Below are 19,176 nucleotides of genomic sequence, written 5' to 3'. Positions count from 1 at the left end.
ATATAGGAGCTCCTTGTGGAGCTCCTATCTTCTCCAGATCTTACTAACTTCCCCTTCTTTCTTATGGTTCCTTGCATTCTGCCCAAGATTTGGTTATGATTCTCAGCCTCTGCTTTGATACGCTGCTAGGTCTTTCAGAGGCCCACTGTGGCTTTTCTATTAAAGTGTATTTAGCATATGTGGCATGAGCCTATGTGCGCAGCCTGCACATCTTATTTGTGCAGTTTGATGAATCTTTCGTATGCAAGAAACCGGCAGGCGGGGATGTGGCTTCAGATGATGTTGCTATTTCCATTCCAGTCTCTCAGCTGCCAGAAAATCCTGAAGTTGTCAGTAAATGGCAAGTAGCTCTCTCTACTGAGCCAATCAATGCCCAGCAAGAACTTTCCTGTAGATAACACAATGTTTTTAAAAGGAGAGAGTAGTAAACAAACAAACAAAATGTGTTTCCTGTAGTTCTTATTCTCTTTTACAGTCCTGCAGAGATGTCTGCCTGACTTCTCAACCGTCAATGGTTCCTTAACTATAGGACAAAGGACAGATTTCCAAGACGGAACGGGGAGTAGCCTAACTGTCATAGACCTAAGCAAAGTTGCAAGGTATGTTTACATTCCTATTTTCAGTTTTGATGCATTCTGTTGTTAACCACAATATTAAAGTAGCATTCAGGGCTACCGGAAATTACATATGTGCTTTGATAAAAGACACATGTCACTCTGAGGCGTCCTGAAGTGACATTCAGTAGATTGTTGTGGCTAGTAAGAGCCACTGCTACAGTTGCTGCCTAAACGCACACTTTGAATGGAAGTCTTGCAAAGTCCTTTTTATTATAAGAACATTTTTCCAATACTAACCAAAAATAATAATTAACCAAAAATAAACTTTCCCTTCATTGACCACAGTGACATCAGTAAGATCCTCGATGCCAGGGTGATCGGGCTGAAGGTATTTGAAGACTATGTGACCACATGGAAATGGATTCTCCTGTGAGTGACACTCTATTTCTTCTCTAGCCCCTTTCTGATGACCTCTGTAACCTCCTCAATGTCCTTGTTCTTACTAAAGTACACTTATGAAAAGTGGACTCAGACCTCAGGATAATTTTTTTTTTTTTACAATGCGGTAAGGACTGGGTGAAGATGTTTGAAAATATGCCCCAAAGAATCTAAGTTTCAATTTCTATATTAACTTAGTAGTAAAATTAGTGTGCAAGCCAAGTCCCTGGCACAGTTTCTGGGCTCCTGTGTTCTGCTCACACCACATGTCACAGAGGGTGGGCATAGTTTGACTTCTCTGGTTCTTTCTCCTCCTATGTCCCTCCCTTCACCCCAAAGGATCATTTGTAATTTTTACTGTGTTCTTCACACATGATAATCATTACCATTAAAGGCCATTCAAGTTCTGGGAAACTTAAAACACATAGGAAAGTGGAGATTTGTATTTCCAGACATAAGGTTGTTTATTTGGGAAAGTTAAATGGGGTCGCTGTCCTGACACAGGCAAGTGTGTCTCGTGTATTTAAGTCTGTGCTCTCTGCCTTTGTGCTACTTTCCAGAGCTGAGAAACTTCTTTGTTTCTGTGAGAAACTCCCTCATGACCAGAGAAAATGTTAATGCTCTGTTGGCAACTCCATGGTGTTTTATAGCCACATCAGCTTTTGATGCACACTTCCATCTCTTTCTCAGGCAGCCTTGCATTTTAAGACACGTTCTTGGTGGGTAAAGAGACGTCACAGTGGTTAGAGCACTTGCTGCTCCTGCAGAAACTCATAGTTCAGTTCACATTGAACGCCTAACAACTGCCTGTATCTCCAGCCTCAAAGATCTGGTGCTTTCTTCCAGGCTTTGTGGGTACCTGTACACAGACAGACAGACTGACTTACTGACTAACTGGCTGGCTGACTGACTGACTGACAAATGCACACACACACACACACAGAGACAGACAGATACACATGCACCTGCACACACACAGACATGCACATGCATAGACAGATAGATAGATACACACACACACACACACACACACACACACACAAATAAAAATAGATCTTTCTGAAGTCTAGTAGACTTTGGTCTTGTTTTGTAACCATGGAGGTGGCCTTGAACTTTCATCCCCCAGTTTCAGCCTTCCAGGTGCTGGGATGCTGGCATGAGAGACACCTGATTATATAGTGGTAATGTATCTAATAATCTGTGATGCTATGACTGTGAAATCCTGTCTTCGTGCATCTTGTGGCTTTTCCTTCCTCCCCATATCCTCAGAGTCCAGGGTTACTCCACTTTGCCATTTTTATTTAGTTGAGTGCTGGAAATCCAGGCAGGGGCTTTGTGTCTGCCTGGCAGGTTCCTTCCACAGAGCTACATCTCCAGCTCCTCATCCTTAAAACAAGTTTAGTGACACTTATGAAACTTCTGTTATTTTTCCTAGGTGAATTAATCTCCTCTCTGTTTTCCTCATATATGTTGTGTCTTTGCACACCTTCTTATACATACATAGCTGCTTATTTTCTGTATAATATCTTTCATTCTATATTTTATTTAACTGGTTCTTTCCTATGATAAACTGACAGCTGTTTTCTTTTTCGTTTTTTTTTTTGAAACTGTGTTTTCTATTGCCAAAGTTGGCCTTGAACTTTCCTACTTAAACTGAGAAGATTGGTCTTACACTTGTGACCTTTCCACCTCTCCCTTTCACATGCTAGGATTAGGGTCATGGGCTACCATACCCAGCTAAACTATCAACTCCATAGCATGGCAACTATGACTAACTCATCTTTATCTTCATAGCTAGCAGCATAGTTCCTAAATCATAGGAGATACACAGAAATGTGAGTTCAGAGGCAGTTATAGGAATGACTGGAACAAGCTAGATAGCATGTCTTCAACCACAGGGAATTTGAGCAATTTAACACTGTATTGTGAGAGAAATAATAAAGAATAATTTTCACAGGGTACAGCTAGATCCTTTTGTAAATTTTTACTAATTTCTTGTTCTGCTTGCAATAACTCCATATTCGAGGTTGCAGCCTGCATGTGGCAGTAGTTAAATGGGCTTTTTTCTGTCACAAACAAATGTCACTAAGATTTTCTTTAATTCTTATGCTTTTGGGGTTTTCTGCTTTTTTGGACATACTTCATTCAACACACATTAAACCTGTGCCCACTCCATTCTGTTATGGTGCATGTAGCAACCTGACTCTGTCTGTTGTCGGTTTTCCTCTAGTGGTCTGACTATCGCCATGGCACTGAGCTGGATTTTTTTGATACTCCTGAGGTTCACAGCTGGATTCATCTTCTGGGTCTTCATGTTTGGTGTGCTTGGAATTATAGGATATGGTAGGTGACTTACCTCTTAAAATTGCCAAATATCAGAATAACTTTTTCCTTGTCATTAGCAATTACTGGAAAGTATTTACTTGCTACAGGCTGAGTTAGTTAGGATCATTAATTTTACAAAATGTATTTAATTTCATGCTTATTTTCTTTAGAACTCTTTTTCTCATTATCTTGAGAAAAATTCCATGAGGAAAATCTACTACCATCCCTAGCAGCCTTTGGTCTTGGGCCTTAGAGGATTGGGAAGGAGCAGAAAGGATCTGTTTAGGATAATGAAATTCAAACAGTTAGCCTTCCCCCTGTAATTTCTCTATGAGTCACAAGCCAGGTGTGCACAGCTGTGGAGCTTGATCTATTTTTCTCATCAGTCTCAATAGTACTTTTAATCAGGCTCTGTCTCCCTTTTTCGTAGTCGGTTCCTATAGTGAAGCATCACTCTCTAGGCAAGCACACACATCACACTCATTGGATGAAGTGTTCAATTCAATTTTCCAAGCTGTGCACATCACGCCTGATGTGAACACTAAATAAAGGAATCCGAGTGCCTCCCACTGGGTGGTATAACATTATGGACATTTGCTTTTGGCCTGCTAAAAGGCATATGGGACAATGTAGAGCAATTTACATTCAAAAGAATGTTTTCCCCCACAACACAAGTTAGATTAGCAGCATAGTTTTTCCAGCAGTAGACACAAAATACAATCAGCTCCTGTTGCTGCTGCTTAAACAGGTTTGCATATGGTATATGCAGGCTCACGGTCAGTACGTAGCCTTGGCTATAGCTCAGCTCAGTGTAACTGAGTAACCATGGAAACCTTTCTTAGCTTTACAAGACCTAGCTCCTACATCTGTAACATCAGTCCAGTGATGAGCTCTCCGTCTCAGAAGATAGGAGGGGTCAAATGTGGATCTCAGGCTGTCAGAACCGAGTCTACACATAGTAAAGGATCATTGTTGTCGTTAGCCTTGATGGCTTCTAGTAAGCAGTGTGAGCCTCCTCGGGCTCCTCTGCCCTGCTGTGCTCCTGCCCATCTGTCTCACCTGTGCTTCCTCCAAAGCACAGCCAGGAAAGAGCAAGGGTCAGTCTGGTGGGGGAGCCTGGAAACTGCTATCCCCAAGCTGTCATCTCCTCACCTTTTTGTGTGTTCCTACCTGGATTTGACACTGGAGAGTCTAGACGTGTGATCCAATCTCTCTCTCTCTCTGCCATCAAGGCAGGAAGGATGATAAAGCCTGCCATTGACTTCACTGACCTGTCTTAAGCAGGGAGAGATCTGAGATTGTGCTGTAGCAGCCTTGACACACTGCAAATGGAGAGATGGGCAACAGACACAAAGTGAAAATAAAACCATTGTCTGGGTCGCCTCTTGGCTCCCTAGGTAGTGCTAACCGCCTAACTGCATGGCAATTAAGCTTGAAGCTATTCACATGAGGGAGTGTCCAATTAGGTTGTGAACTATAAGTAAATGAGACTGGATATGGCTGGCCTCTGTGACTGTCTTGGACAGTTGGTTATGTACTGTCATGGAAAACCAAACATTCTAAGTGATAGTACAAATTTTCTAAAGCATAAAACAATGTGGATATGTCACAGTGAGTGGATTAAAAAGCTAGACATTGAGTGTGTGTGTATGTGTGTGTGTCGTGTGCATGCACGTAATAATGAAGGATTCATCAAGATGAACAGGCGGCAGATGCCCTGGAGACTTGTGACCCTCGTCTAGCCTAGGACCCTGAAAGAGACCCAGATGTTGTGTTTGACAGAAACTTGGATGCCAACGGGGCAAGTGCACTAATTCAGCAGCAGAGGTGCCTGCACATATGTTGAGATAAACCAAATGAAATTTCCCCAAATATAACAATTGTCAGAATAAAAAGTAAGTTGGACAATGAGCCCAGCTGAGAGGCCACTAGGATAGTCCATGTGCCAGAATGCAGCAATCCCTGGCCAGGGGGGCAGAAGTGGACATGGTTGTGTGTGTGACCCAGTGTGTTTCCCAATGAACAGAGAGAGGAAAGGAAAATGATTCCATATACCAATGAGACTGATGAAGAACCATGAGCAAAGAAATGATCTGGCAAGCAGTAGATAAGTGAAGTAAACTTTGCCTACAGAAAAGAGTAACATTGACCAAGTGACCAAGGACCTTGCATTTTCTTGTTAAATATTCACTTTGAACTTGATTACTCAGCATGTGGTAAATTTCAAGAGTGGTTATAAAAATAGAGTAGATGGCAGTGAAGTAGAATAAAAAGAATATATGGAAATAAAAATAAACAGAAAAAATTGTCAAATCAGAAGAAAATGTACACATCCAAGTTGGAATTGCTTGTTATTTACAGACTTTACAGAATGTATGAGAAAACACAACAGTTAAAAGTGAAAAATAATTTTAAAAACCTAGAAGTTATGAAAAGAAGCCTATAGTAGCTATAATGCTATCAGACAAAATATAATTTGAAATAACTCTATTAGGAGCAGAATCAGCCCAACACCCTAAAACAAAATCAATTCCAAACTTGAATGCATCTATTAAGATACTCCAAAGATTTATCTTCCTTACACAAGATAAATACGCCAATAAGTTCGTCCTGAGTATAAGTGAGGGGGATCAGTGCATTTTCCTGGCAAGATGTGCTGCAGCATATTAGAACAGCACCGTAGTGGGTGTCAGCATTGCTACAAGCCAGAAGTACACGGCAAAGCTCATAAGCCCAGAAAGCATTCATGTCAGTCACAGCACCACAGTTAAATTATTGCAGTTAACGCTTTATAAATGGCCATATTGATCATTTTTATGTAGGTGCGTTTGATAGGCATGTAGCTTCTACTTCAGAAAATAACATTGTATATTGGTCTTTTCTCTTCCTTTCAAGGCATATGGTACTGTTTTCTGGAATACAACAGCCTTCAGTGGAAGCCACAGTCAACCATCATGTTATATGAACTCGGGATTCAGACCAGCATAAGCCTGTTCTTTCACTGGAAGCAGACCTGGTTCTCAATGAGTGAGTAGGTTTTAAGAGCCAGTTTTGTTAATGTGATAACCATGAGGAAGCCTTGTGTGTTCAAAAGAAAGCTTGGATCATCCTGCCATCTCATTCATCACTCGGTGATGCTGTAAATGTCTTCGAGCTACAGTAAATGGGGAGTTGCTGTGAATTTATTGTGTAACCGAGGATAACACTACTTTAGAAGAGTCTCAGGCCGCTTTCTACTAGCTGAAAATGGCTTGATTGTGGGCATCGCTGATGTTAATTTATGAAAGAAATAAATGACTGATTTTTGCGAACTTTCCTTAAGAGAAAGAAGATAAGATGCTTGCTTTGCTCATAAAAAAATCAGTTTATTTACTGCATAAATTCTGACAAATAACTGAAAATAGACTTATTGAGCTAGAGTTGGCAGTAATTTCTGAAGCAAGTTCATTTCAAAGATGGCTTCAGTCTTGTGTTTTTGTGATTGGACATTCATGTCTGTGAATCTGGGTTTTGACAATTTCTCATTGGGTTTTGTTGTTAGAATTTCCCTTTCCTATCATTCACATTGGCCTTTACATGTCAGACGAGCTCAGGAGGGAGTAGGGGCAGCTGTGTGGGCACATCCTGAGCACACACCGTTACTCCCAACATGGGCCCACTCCACCCTGTCCAAACCCAGCTCTGCCTCCTCATCCAAGAAACTGGGCATTCAGCAGCGGGTAAGGATATGCCCCCCAGCGATGGCAGCGTGGCTCTCCGTGTGCCCAGGTTTTACTTGCAATGCCACGGTACGGTCCTGAGTCAGAGTGGAGTGGGCAAGGTTGCCCGTAGGAAGCATTTTGAGCAAAGAGGCCATCTTCTCTGCTCCAAGTGAGACGTTGTAAGCTCCTGGGTCACACGTCTCCACCACGTGCTGCATCTGGGAGATCCGGCTCCTCTGCTCTCCCTACTCAGGCTTGATGGAGGGGCCGAAGTCTTGGATTTCACCTCCCTACACCCAGCCCTCACCAGGACTTGTTCTCTCTGCTTTCTTTATCTTTTTCAACTATGTATGTTATAGCTTTTATTTTTACCTACAAAAAAGTGGACTTGCATTCTCTTTAGTTTTCTGGGATTTGAGTGACCCTGACCCCCTCAAGCCCCAGGCATCCACACACCATTGCTGGTCCTTTCCTGCTGCCCAGGATTCATTGAAACCTTCAGGCCACTAGGGGTTGGGGGGCTAAGCACACATGCTCATGCTGAGCACTCTCTCTGAGGAGCAGAGTGGCTGGTTCCTGCTCCTGCAAAGTTAACACGTATGTCTCTGGGAAGCACAGAACTTTCTAAACATTTAAAACTGTTTAGAATCCTGGTAATCCCACTCTCTTCTGGAGTGCACCATAGCGTCCCATCTATTTAGCTAACACTGATGGATACCTGAGCTGTGTTGAGAAAAAAATTGGGATACTAGGAACAAGGACATACATGTTAAACTATGCTGCTTCAGAAAAAGCCTGGAAGCAAGTGGAGTAAGAAATCTAAACATAACTATTTTATAAGCCCTGGGTTGTGATAGGTAATAGCTCTCTTCCTACTTTTGTTGTTAGCTCCATCTTCGGCCTTGGATAAGTTTCTTATCCCCAGGCCTGAGTCTCCTCTTTGGTTTGTTATAGTGTCTGCTTTATAGTAAATATGTTTCTCCTATGTGCCCTTACTCACAAGCAGAGAATAGAGTGCATCAATTCAAAAGACAATCAAACTTCATGCCCTTATATAAATGTATAAGTCTAATATACAAATTCTCTGGAAATACAGTTTCAGAATATAGTTATATTTTATTTTCTTAGGTTTGCACAAGGAAAATAACTTTAGCATATGAGTATACCCTACCATTTTGACGCAAATTAGTGTTTTAAGAGAGTGAACTATGCCTATAAAAATAAACGCATTGTTTAGCTGGGGAGACAAGGGTGCATGATGATTCGTTATGCAGTCCCCCTGGCTTGGCGTTCACTGATCTCTGTAGACACGGAGTGCTTCCTACAGGGCAATGTGCAACCAGAATCATGGTGCTGGAACCACTGAGTGAGGTCAGGAGCGCTCCATCACTGGACGTGCTCACCATGAGCAAAGCAGCCATCTAGCAGTCCAATCCAGGAAGAGAACCTTCCAGCATTGGGCTCCCAACTTCCCAAAGAGTTTGTTTCATATGGTCTGTTAGCAGTACCACATTTTCCTGATCTTAGGATCCCAAACTTTCTATTTCTTAACATCTCCAAAACTCCACTGCATCTTACAATCATTGATTAGTTATTTGAAAAAGGAAGGGCTTACCGGCATCCTCTCAAACCCCTGTTAGTAACTTAAAGGTGTGTGTTAGAGCTGGGGTGGACAACAAGAATTTTTGGCTTCAAGATTTTTTAAAAACAGATTTGGCTACCAGATAATATAAAAGGTGCAGGAGGTGTCCGGAAGGATATGCTCTGGCTCACCCAACTCAGGGAGGCAAAGAGACGCCCAGACTTCCCACCTTTGCTTGTACCCAGGAAACCCCAAATAGTGAGATACATGACACAAGATGTCCTCACTTTATAGCCTCATTTCTTATTTCATTTTATTCCTCAGCATTTATTTTCTTCACGTAACAGCTTTTAGCCTATGTTAATTATAATCTCAGAAAAATCTTGATCTTCTGACCCTCTATCTCTACTTCCTGAGTTCTGGTGGCCTGTTCCAAATTTACACAGCGCTGGAGATCACACCTGGAGTGCGTGCTTGATAGGCAAGACACTCTACCAACTGAGCTGCGCCCTGCACCCTCCATTTTGATTCTAAGACATTACTGCTCATGTCTCCTCAGATTTACACCTCCGTTCTATTAACAGTGTCTATGGTGGGAAGGGGACAGAATAAAAGTGTCGCAGTCAGCACTGGCCACCTAAGAAACTGGCTTCTCTAACAGTTTCTTACTTAGTACCAAGGGAGGCCTTCCTCCCTCCCTCCCTCCCTCCCTTCCTCCCTTCCTTCTTCACCTCTTTTCCCAGCATCGTGATTCATGAGAAATGTTTCCATGGGTAAGATGGAGCCAGCTCTTAGTGACTCCAAACCCAGCAAAGGTTCTGCTTTGTACAGTTAGCACTTCTTGCAGGGGTGAAAGTGAGCTTCTAGGACTGGCACGTGGGCTTGGGGGCAGAGCTTAAGTGATGAAGTCAGTGCTGTCAGGAATGACCTGGTACTCAGCCCCAGCCCTGCAGGAGGATCTGGGCTCTGGCGCTGACAGGCACTGCAGACTGACGTCTTTTCTTGTTTAGTGATCATCTTATCCGTCATCGAAGCCATCATCATCATCGTGGTAATCTTCCTCCGGAGGCGGATCCACTTGGCCATCATCCTGCTGAAGGAAGGAAGCAAGTAAGGGGCTCAGCTGGTGCTGATGGCAGATGCCAGGCTGTGTGTGTGCGTGCGTGAGTGTGTGTACATGTGTGAGTGTGTGTGTACATGTGTGTGTGTGTACATGTGTGAGTGTGCGCTGGAGCCTGTGTGTGAACATGTGTATGCATATGAGCGTGGAGGCCAGAGCTGACACTGCATATCTAACTTAATGGTATCCACTTTAGTTCTGAGAGAGGAGCCTGTATGTCAGCGCTTCAGCTAGACTTCCTAGCTTGTGTGCTCTGGCTTCCTCTGTCCCTGCCTCCTCAGCATTGGGACTACAGGTGTGCACCGCCATGCCATGCCAGCCCCTTAAGTGGGTGCCAGGGATCTAACTCGGGGCCTGCGAGGCGGCGCAACAAGCCCTTCAGCAGGCGAGCCGTTCCCTGCACTGCCCCCCCCCCGACATTTCAAGGAAGAGACTGAAGAATGCTTGTCCAAGTTCTGATGTGGGACAGGTCAGGGTCACTCTAGCGAGCCCCCTGTCTCCCAAGCCCTGCTGCCAGCTGGCACAGACTCCGTGCAGGGAGGAATGTGTGTGTGTCTGGAGATGGTAAGCTGTGAAGTAGTGTATGGGGGAGCTGTGCATGGGGTCGGCGGTGCCCAGGTCAGGGCGCTGTGCGGTGGCTCCTGCGTTAATGCTGCTGACCGAGAGAACTGCCACAGCTCCGAATCACCGTAATTCTGTGGTACACGTCTGCACAGTGTGCGCACACTGGGCTTCCGCGTGGACAAAGTGCTGGGGCTTGAGGGCCTGACTGTACATCCTGTGTGTAAAACTCACCACTCGGCACACTTCATATCCAGGGCCATGCTCATTTTGAAATGTTTCAAAAGAAACTGTCTTTCATGAAATTCAGCACTACCTGTAGTTTGAGAACTATTCCAGAAGGTCACTGGAGAGTAATGGGTGCAGTCAGTTTCTGAACAGGGAGCAGAGAAAACACTGCGGGGACGCCAGCAGACCCTCTGCACGGAGCAGGGCAAACAGACTGTTAACTACCAAGAACCAAATGATTTTTAATTGTCCTTAAGGACTATTTTAACAAAATTGCCATATTATTATAATAGTGCCACCCGAAGCCAGTGGTTTAAACAGCGAAAAAGCTGTTGGTTAAACTCTCCCCTTACAATAAATGAGGCCCTATCATTATCCCTTGAAACTACTGATTTTCTGGATTTATTTCTTAAAGAGTAGGTTATTGTGTAGTTCACTGTAACTCAACTCATTTCTTTCAACCGTGTGTGTGTGTGTGTGTGTGTGTGTTGTTGTTGTTGTTGTTGTTAAAGGTTAAAGGGCAGTATCACTGGGAGAGGCTGGTAGATTACCCGGGGAGGTAAGAGCTGGAATAAATGGGTCAGAGTTCAGAGTACACTTTTGGAATCTTAGCAGCTTAAATTCAGAGTATGCAGGAAGGGAGGACGGCGGAGCTCCACAGCGAGACAGGCCAGCACGCGGACGTGTGCCACTGCAGCTGATGGGGGGCTTCTTCGGTATTTCTCCTTGGCCATGCCAGACAAGAGTGTCTTCCATCCAGAGACACTGCCTAAGACTGCTAGTGACACAGCTAGCTAGGAAGGTTTTTCAAAGTGTCCCATGGGGAAACATCCTAGAGGGAAATTCAAAAAAAGAATAAAATGTTACTTAAAGGTATTTGTAAAAAGTGGGAAGTTACTTAGAGTTATGTGGTGGAAGTGATAACACAAGTCCACTTAGCAGCCACTGTGTGTGAGAAGCCCGAAGGCAGGGGAGGAGGACATGACTGACACTTTGTTAAGATGGAGGGAACCCCATCACGGAGAAGTAGCACCCCCCCCCCCCGTGCCCACCCGAAGCAGAGGCTGGTGCTGTGTTTGGAGCAGCACACATTTTTCTGGGTCAGGAAAGGAATCTCACACTTCATCAGAAGGCGAGCAAGGTCTTCTCACTTCAGGAAGCTAAGAACCTCAGCATAGGAGGGCATCCCAGAACTATGGTCTGTCAGAGGAGGAATCTGGAATCTTGTACAGGAGACAAACACAGCCTTGGAAAACTCCCCACTTTCCTTTAAAATGACTGAATTAGTGAATGAATGTCAAAGCCACCCAGAGTTTGCAACCATGAACAGTGATCCGTGTCTATCACTGCTATCGCCAGAATCAATCCGAGGCTTGCTTCTCGTTCTTGACGGACAAGCATTTCATGCCTGAGAAAGCACACACCTGACCCAGACTCATTCTGAGCATCAAGTATTTGCTTCGTTTCAGGGCCATTGGCTACATCCCAAGCACGCTAGTCTACCCATTTTTAACTTTCGTCTTGCTGTCCATCTGCATTTCCTACTGGGCTGTGACAGCTGTGTATCCTTTGACAAGCAGCCTCTGCTGTTACCTTCTTAAGTCAGTGTACAAAACAGTGGGTTTCATTATGACACTTTATATATATGTATATGCATATATAGATATATGTACTTACGTGTATATACACATATATGTATATGTTCACATATGTATATACACATGTGTATATGCGTACACATGTATATGCACATATATCTATGTATACACATGTATATACACATGTATGTATGTATATGTGTATATATATATATATGATTGCACTTTGCTCATATGCACCCCTCTACTCTCCTTCCCTGATCTTCCTCCCTCTCACTTGATAACTGAGTTTTGTATCCCTGGAGTCCACCTTGCCACTCGGAACAGAAGTTTGCATTCAGGGCTTTTCACGCCTGTGAAGACTAGAAACAGCCTGAAGAAGTAACCAGATTAGGCTCCAAGCCTTAAATTCTGTCCATTAAATTTAACTTTTCTCCAAAGAGGCCACAGAGCTCTGCTCCGTTCTGACGGGTCATCCTCTCGGCAGTAAGCTGTCCTCTGTCACCTTATATAACAAGATGACTCTACACAGTCTTGGATCTCCCTGTATAGTGCTATAACTCTACAGTGTCCTGTGTAACCCAGGGCCTTCTCCATGCAGCTGGGCCATGGTGCCCCAATAGCGGCCTCTGAGGGGGATGATTGCTAAAGCATTGCAAGAAAAGACCTTTCAAGCTCATTTTTTCACAGGCTGTAGATTATCTTTATGTTTTTCTTATCTGTTTATTTTCAATTTAACAGTAAAGAGTTTATCCTTAATCAAGTTTGTTTAGCTTCTTGGCTACTTCAGGGGTACCAACATACAAAGTTATGGTCCCAGAGGGGCAGTGTATGCATGAAAATGAAACTTGTGACCCAGAGGTGAGTAAAATGATTCTGGTATACCTTGTCATGAAGCTGATACACGCATGGGAAGTAGGTACAGAAAGAATGAGAGAATGCTATCAGGAAAGTACTGAAAACAGCAAGCATAATATGGCTCAGCTGTCTGTGGTAAACCTGAGAGGCTGGTGTGGACAAGGAAAACACTAATGCTTTTAAAAGTGTAGTAGGAAGAAAATACGTGCAGATGGATGAAACCTCCCAGAACTCACTAAAGGTTCTATAAATTAATACGTTAGAGAAGTGACAACCAGAAGTGATAGGCTATCCAGCTGGGGGCCACAGGAAAAGATGAGGAGCACATTTAATAGCATCTTTTCCTATTTTCTTCTGAGTGCAGGTTTTCCCCAGAACGAACATTCCCAAAGTGTGCCCTGGGGCATCATGTAACTTCGCTTTCTATGACAGAGAGAGTATGTACAATGATTACATCATGACCTTCCAGATCTACAACTTCTTTGCCTTCCTCTGGCTTATAAATTTTGTCATTGCGCTGGGTCAGTGTGCCCTGGCTGGTGCCTTTGCTTCATACTACTGGGCCATGAGAAAACCTGAGGACATCCCGAAGTACCCACTCTTCACCGCCTTTGGTCGAGCAGTGCGGTAAGCTCAGGGCTAAGTCTTGGGCCCCCTTTCTCGGTTACAGTCTGTGCTCTGGTATTCGTTCTTGGCTGGTGGGTTCAATGGACAAAATACTAACGAGTTGAAAATACAGTTTGAGATTCATGGATGCTCTTTGCTCCTCTGGTTTGTAATGTTTGCCCAAGTCATTGTCTTAAGTCCCATAAGTTACCAGAGATGGGAGGGGACAGACTTGGATACCAAAAGAATTAACTTGTGTCCCCACTGATCAAGTCAAATCCTCTTTTAGGAGAACAGATTATAGGTTACACGGAAAGACCCTTGGTTTCAAACCTTCTGTGGAGACCTCTATAAATCTGAATAAGAGATTAGAAGAAGCCTTTCATTTCTGTGGCTCCCCTTGACCCATGGAATTGTTCCAGAGGTACCCCATACATGCAGAACAACATCTGACCTTCCATTCTGTTTTGTATTCACCTAGGTACCACACAGGTTCTCTAGCCTTTGGATCTTTGATTCTTGCATCCATTCAGATGTTTAAAGTGATCTCACAATACCTGGACAGGCGACTTCAAAGTAAGCTTCTAGAACTGACCACAGACGTCTGTGATGAGAGTGGGAGGGTGTGCGATATAGGAAGACCTGGTGGCTAATGAGGGTCAGGGTGGAAAAGATGGAAGTGGCAGGGTTTTGAATGTATTTTGAAACACAGCCCAACAGGTCTTGTGAAGGTCCTTGTACCAAGAAGAAGGGTGGGAATGATGGAGAAGGAAGAAAAAGTATCAGGTGTGCTCATGTAGAAGTCAGGAGAAACAAGATTTAAAAAGGAACTGAAGAATGCTGTCTTGTCATCTTGCTGTGGAGGAGTGCAGGGTTCCATGTGCAGTTTTCTGTCTGCGGTTTAGGTCAAGCCAGGGTTAGAGCATAACCCTTCATCCCTGGCACCATTCTTCACGCGTGGTAGGCATGGAGTACAGACATGGGCTTACACTGTGCCACAGAAGGGAATCACGTGGAAAAGGAAGCTGGAGGCCTCACATTTCATGATTGGATTTTCTGATTTAAGACAAAATGATGGCTATCAAACAGGATGGTCTGGGGACTGAGTGACCGATAGACCTGGAACAGCATGCACACAGCACACAGGAACTCTCACATTTAAAAGCATTTGACGGGGAAAACCACGCAGCTTAATGGTGACTGAAAAGCTGGGATGCCCAGACTCAAATGTGTGCACTTGGACTCATACTTAGAGTAAATACAAAATTAGTCCAAAACACATCAAAAACTAAGCACATGGATAATGCTATAATACTTTTAGAAACAAAATATAAATATGTCATTGGATTTGGTGGCAACTTCTTGATTTTCACACCAAAAACAAAAAGAAAGAAAAAGCAAATTGGACTTTATTAAATTAAAAACACTTTGCATCAAAGGAGCTGCAGAGCAAAGAGACAAGCCACACAGTGAGGAGAGATGGTTGCAAATAATATGCCAGAGAGCACACTCCGGTCCAGCACACACAGAGCTTCTGTCACTCAATAGCAAACAATGAAAGTTCAAAGACGGACCAAGGTGTTGAGGAGACCTCTCTTATGGTCAAGACTGGTCTGCAAAGATGGAAAAGGCGGTGTCATTAGGCAGGGACACACAGACTGAAGCACCCATTAGGATGGTCATCAGAAAGACCACAGCAAATGGGGCTGGAGGAGAGCTGTGTGAATAGAACGGAAGCTGGATCCTTTGATACGGAACGGAAGCTGGATCCTTTGATACGGATGCTTCGCAGCATAGCCGCTGTGGGAATGGCTGGTTTCTGAAATGCGAAAAACACAATTTCAGAGCAACCCAGAAATTCCACTTCTACATCGCTCCCCCGCCCCATGTACATGCCAACAGTATTCACCCACCAAGGGGTGTGAACTACTCACAAGTCCACTACTGCGGCCAGGACAAGGAGAGCACTACATACCTAGATTGGAATGTTAGTGTCATAGAAAGGAGTGGTCAGTTTTGAAGGTGTTATGCTAGGTGAAAGAAACCAGGGAAAAAAGGAGTCCTCTTTGTATCATTCTGCTTAAGATTTCTAGAGGAGTCAGCCCTATGCCAGCAGGCAAAATATGAGCTGGGGGAGCAAGCTTGACAGGAACAGAAAAAGTGATTTTTCTTGATTGGGTATTGATTTCTATTTGATTTGGTAAGAACTTCTGAAAACGGACAGTGAAATTATTTTACAACATTGTCAATGTGTTAAGGCCCGAGAATTTATACTGAAGACTCGCTAATGTCAGCTAGGTACACACCACACCAAGAAGCTTATAGCCTGTTTCCGGTGTCATTGTTTTGAGCGTGAAGGCTGGCAGTTGTTAATGGACTCCCCTCCTCCCACAGAGGCTCAGAACAGCGTGGCCAGGTTTCTGCGGCACTGCCTGCAGTGCTGCTTCTGGTGTTGGGAGAAGATGGTGAAGTTTTTAAACAGAAATGCCTATATCATGGTAAGTTTCCATGATGGCTCCCTGCTTTGCCTGGAGAGCATCTTGGTATCCCGGGATTGAGTCTGTCACTCTGATATGCGAGTGTGTGGCTCCCATGCGTGAATCAGGGCTGCGTTTTTCTTGGGTTGTTCTTACCTTTGCTCTCTCATTGGAAGGGAAAAGTTGTGTTGAAAACTTAAAAGTGTGCTAGAAGGCCAAGAAGATGGCTCTGGGAGGAAGGGTGCTTGCTGACAAGCTGAGTCAGCCCTGGCCCCCACATGAGGGAAGGAGAGAGCCAAATCCCACAGGTTATTCCCTGACTTCCATAAGCATGCTGGGAAATGAGCATACATACACACATATACATGCACACATCTACACACATACACATCTGCACACATGTAGACACATCTGCACACACACACACTTACATACACACACATCTACACACATACATCTGCACACACACATCTACACACACACTTGCACACACACACATCTACACACATACACATCTGCACACACACATCTACACACACACATCTGCACACACACACATCTACACACACACATCTGCATACACACATCTACACACACACATCTACACACTCACATCTGCACACACACATCTGCACACATGTACACTTATCTGCACACACAGATATGAACACACACATAATCGCGCATGCATACACACACACACACACACACACAAATGTAATGTATTTTTAAGTAATAAAAATAAAAGTACAATTGATTGAAATGGTGCTGTGTGTCTGATAACTATGTAAGAAGAAAGCTGTTGTCTTTTGTTCCCTCAGAGAAGAAAATGCCGTTTTTAACAGAGGGATTTACATAATTTTAAGGGCGAGATTAGTCATTTTAATGAGCTTTGTGTTAAAGCAGAGTGAGCAGTGATAGTACTTGGGCAAATCTCTGACTGGTTTCCTGTGAGAATGAGAAAGTGTCTAAAGGACAGAGAGCAGTTCTCTCAGGATGCAGAAGCTGCACTGTGGCAATGCTTGCTTATCATCACCGTGGGGTGGGGGCCAGAGGTGAGCTTCACATTACCATGCTCAAAGATGCAATTAATTTACCTACAGTGGGAGCGCAGTGCTAGCCTCCTAGTCAGCAGACCCTTCCAGAAGAAGGGACTGGCATTCCTTACGAGTAATTTTTTAATATGATGACAATATTCAGCCCACTTAACACCTACTACAGACAAATATTTCAAAGACAGAATCCCTTATCTGAGATTGATGAAAAGCTCTACCCCACACAGCCCCGGCAAGCCACTTGTGTCAGTGACCTTGAGAGTTATGTGGGTCAAGGACAGAGAGACCCTAGGAGTCTCACAAACCCAAATGTTGAAAAGAGGAAAGGGCTGTTGGTATGGAATAAGGCAGGGAACTTCCACATCCCCTAACACTGGGTTGTTGGTTCATGCTGCTAACAGAAGTGTGGATTATCTTCTTCAGATTGCATTATATGGCAAAAACTTCTGTGCGTCAACAAGAGATGCTTTCAATCTGCTCATGAGAAACATTTTGAAGTAAGTAATCAGGCTGAAGACGGCCATAGGCAACCTGGTGAGATTTGACATGGCATCTGGATATTGCTGGCCAGATCAGCCATGGGTCTTGCCTTTTAGTTTGATATATTTTAATCAGCATTCATTTCCTTTCATGTGTTAGAATTATAGCTTTCTTCATCTACCTGGGTGGTTATAAATTTAATTTTTATTGTCTCTTTTGCACAAGAAATTCTCCAGATGGCATACATTAGCATTTTCTTAGTACAGTTTCCTCCTTTCAAAATTGTTGGGGAATTGGTGTGCAGAACAAATTCACCATCTTCGGGACCCAGAGTACCTTTGTTCATCCCACTGAATGAGAGTAAAGACCACTACCCCAAATCTTTGGTCAAGTTCAGCAAGCTTTATTTTTTGTCAGACAGGGCTAGCTCTCTAAACTGAGGGGTTTTAAAAAAAATAGCATCAAACATAAGAAAGGGTAAGATTTATATAAACAATTAGACATATAATATAGGATAATCATACTAAAATCTGTACACCTAAGGAAGCTAATCAAGAAGGAAGACCCTGGGTAAGATGCTCAATCTTCATTCAGAAAGGCATATGAGATGGACATCAGAAGAGGGAAAAAACAAGGAACAGAACAGGAGCCTATCACAGAGGGCCTCTGAAAGAAGAGCTCTACCCAGCAGAGTATCAAAACATATCCTGACATAGCCCAACTTTGGGCTGAGTGCAGGGAATCTTATGAAAGAAGGGGGCAATAGAAAGACCTGGAGGAGACAGGAGCTCCACAAGGAGAGCAACAGAACCAAAAACTCTGGGCACAGGGATCTTTTCTGAGACTCATACTCCAAATAAGGACCATGGATGGAGATAACCTAGATAACTGCACAGAAGTATCCTATGGCAGCTCAGTGTCCAAGAGGGTTCCCTAATCATAGAAACAGGGACTGTCTCTGATATGAACTCATAGGCTGGCTCTTTGATTGCTTCCACCTGAGGGGGAAGCAGCCTTACCAGGCCACAGAGGAAGACAAAGAAGCCAGTCTTGATGAGACCTGATAGACTAGGGTCAGATGGAAGGGGAGGAGGACCTCCCCTATCAGTGGACTGGGGGAAGGGCATAGGAGAAGAAGGAGGAGGGAGGCTGGGATAAGGAGGGGTTAGGGGAGGGAGCTACAGCTGGGATACAAAGTAAATAAACTGTAATTAATAAAATTAAAATTAAAAACTCTGAAAGATTATGAAGTTTTCAAGAGTGGGAGGGGGTTCCAGAAGAATTTTGGTTATGTAGGAACTTGGCTGAATATTTTAAAATGATTTGACAGAACATCTTATGGGGTACATACAAGGTGTGAGTCAAACTTCATATGATGGCAAGCATGTCAAATTATAGAAGCAGGTGCACAGTCAGTTTGAATCTTACAGCAAAGGAAATGAACTTGTTCTGACCTTCTAACAAAATGGCTTCCATCCTTAAGATGGAGTCAGGCTGGACTATCAGGCTGGACTATCTTAGAGACAGAGGCAGACACCTCCCCTGATCAACTCCCCACGGTCCTCTTCCATGGGCCTCATTAGAAACAAA

At 43.7% G+C, this 19,176-nt stretch overlaps 1 protein-coding gene across 1 annotated transcript in view; it reads left to right on the top strand.

Annotated features, from left to right (window-relative positions):
- Slc44a5 (solute carrier family 44 member 5) overlaps positions 1 to 19,176 on the top strand; it is an 89,644-nt gene that overhangs the window by 64,211 nt on the left and 6,257 nt on the right. Inside the window, exons 7-17 of the mRNA XM_055614311.1 lie at positions 476 to 599; positions 903 to 986; positions 3,226 to 3,338; positions 6,216 to 6,347; positions 9,614 to 9,713; positions 11,982 to 12,074; positions 12,884 to 12,971; positions 13,333 to 13,595; positions 14,056 to 14,150; positions 15,969 to 16,072; positions 17,530 to 17,603. Of these exons, the coding sequence (XP_055470286.1) occupies positions 476 to 599; positions 903 to 986; positions 3,226 to 3,338; positions 6,216 to 6,347; positions 9,614 to 9,713; positions 11,982 to 12,074; positions 12,884 to 12,971; positions 13,333 to 13,595; positions 14,056 to 14,150; positions 15,969 to 16,072; positions 17,530 to 17,603 (1,270 nt within the window). The remainder of the gene's footprint in view (positions 1 to 475; positions 600 to 902; positions 987 to 3,225; positions 3,339 to 6,215; positions 6,348 to 9,613; positions 9,714 to 11,981; positions 12,075 to 12,883; positions 12,972 to 13,332; positions 13,596 to 14,055; positions 14,151 to 15,968; positions 16,073 to 17,529; positions 17,604 to 19,176) is intronic.

This window comes from Psammomys obesus, unplaced genomic scaffold (assembly GCF_907164565.1).
Source record: "Psammomys obesus unplaced genomic scaffold, mPsaObe1.curated_primary_1811, whole genome shotgun sequence".
NCBI lineage: Eukaryota > Metazoa > Chordata > Mammalia > Rodentia > Muridae > Psammomys > Psammomys obesus.
This window is presented reverse-complemented; position numbering and strand designations above follow the sequence as displayed.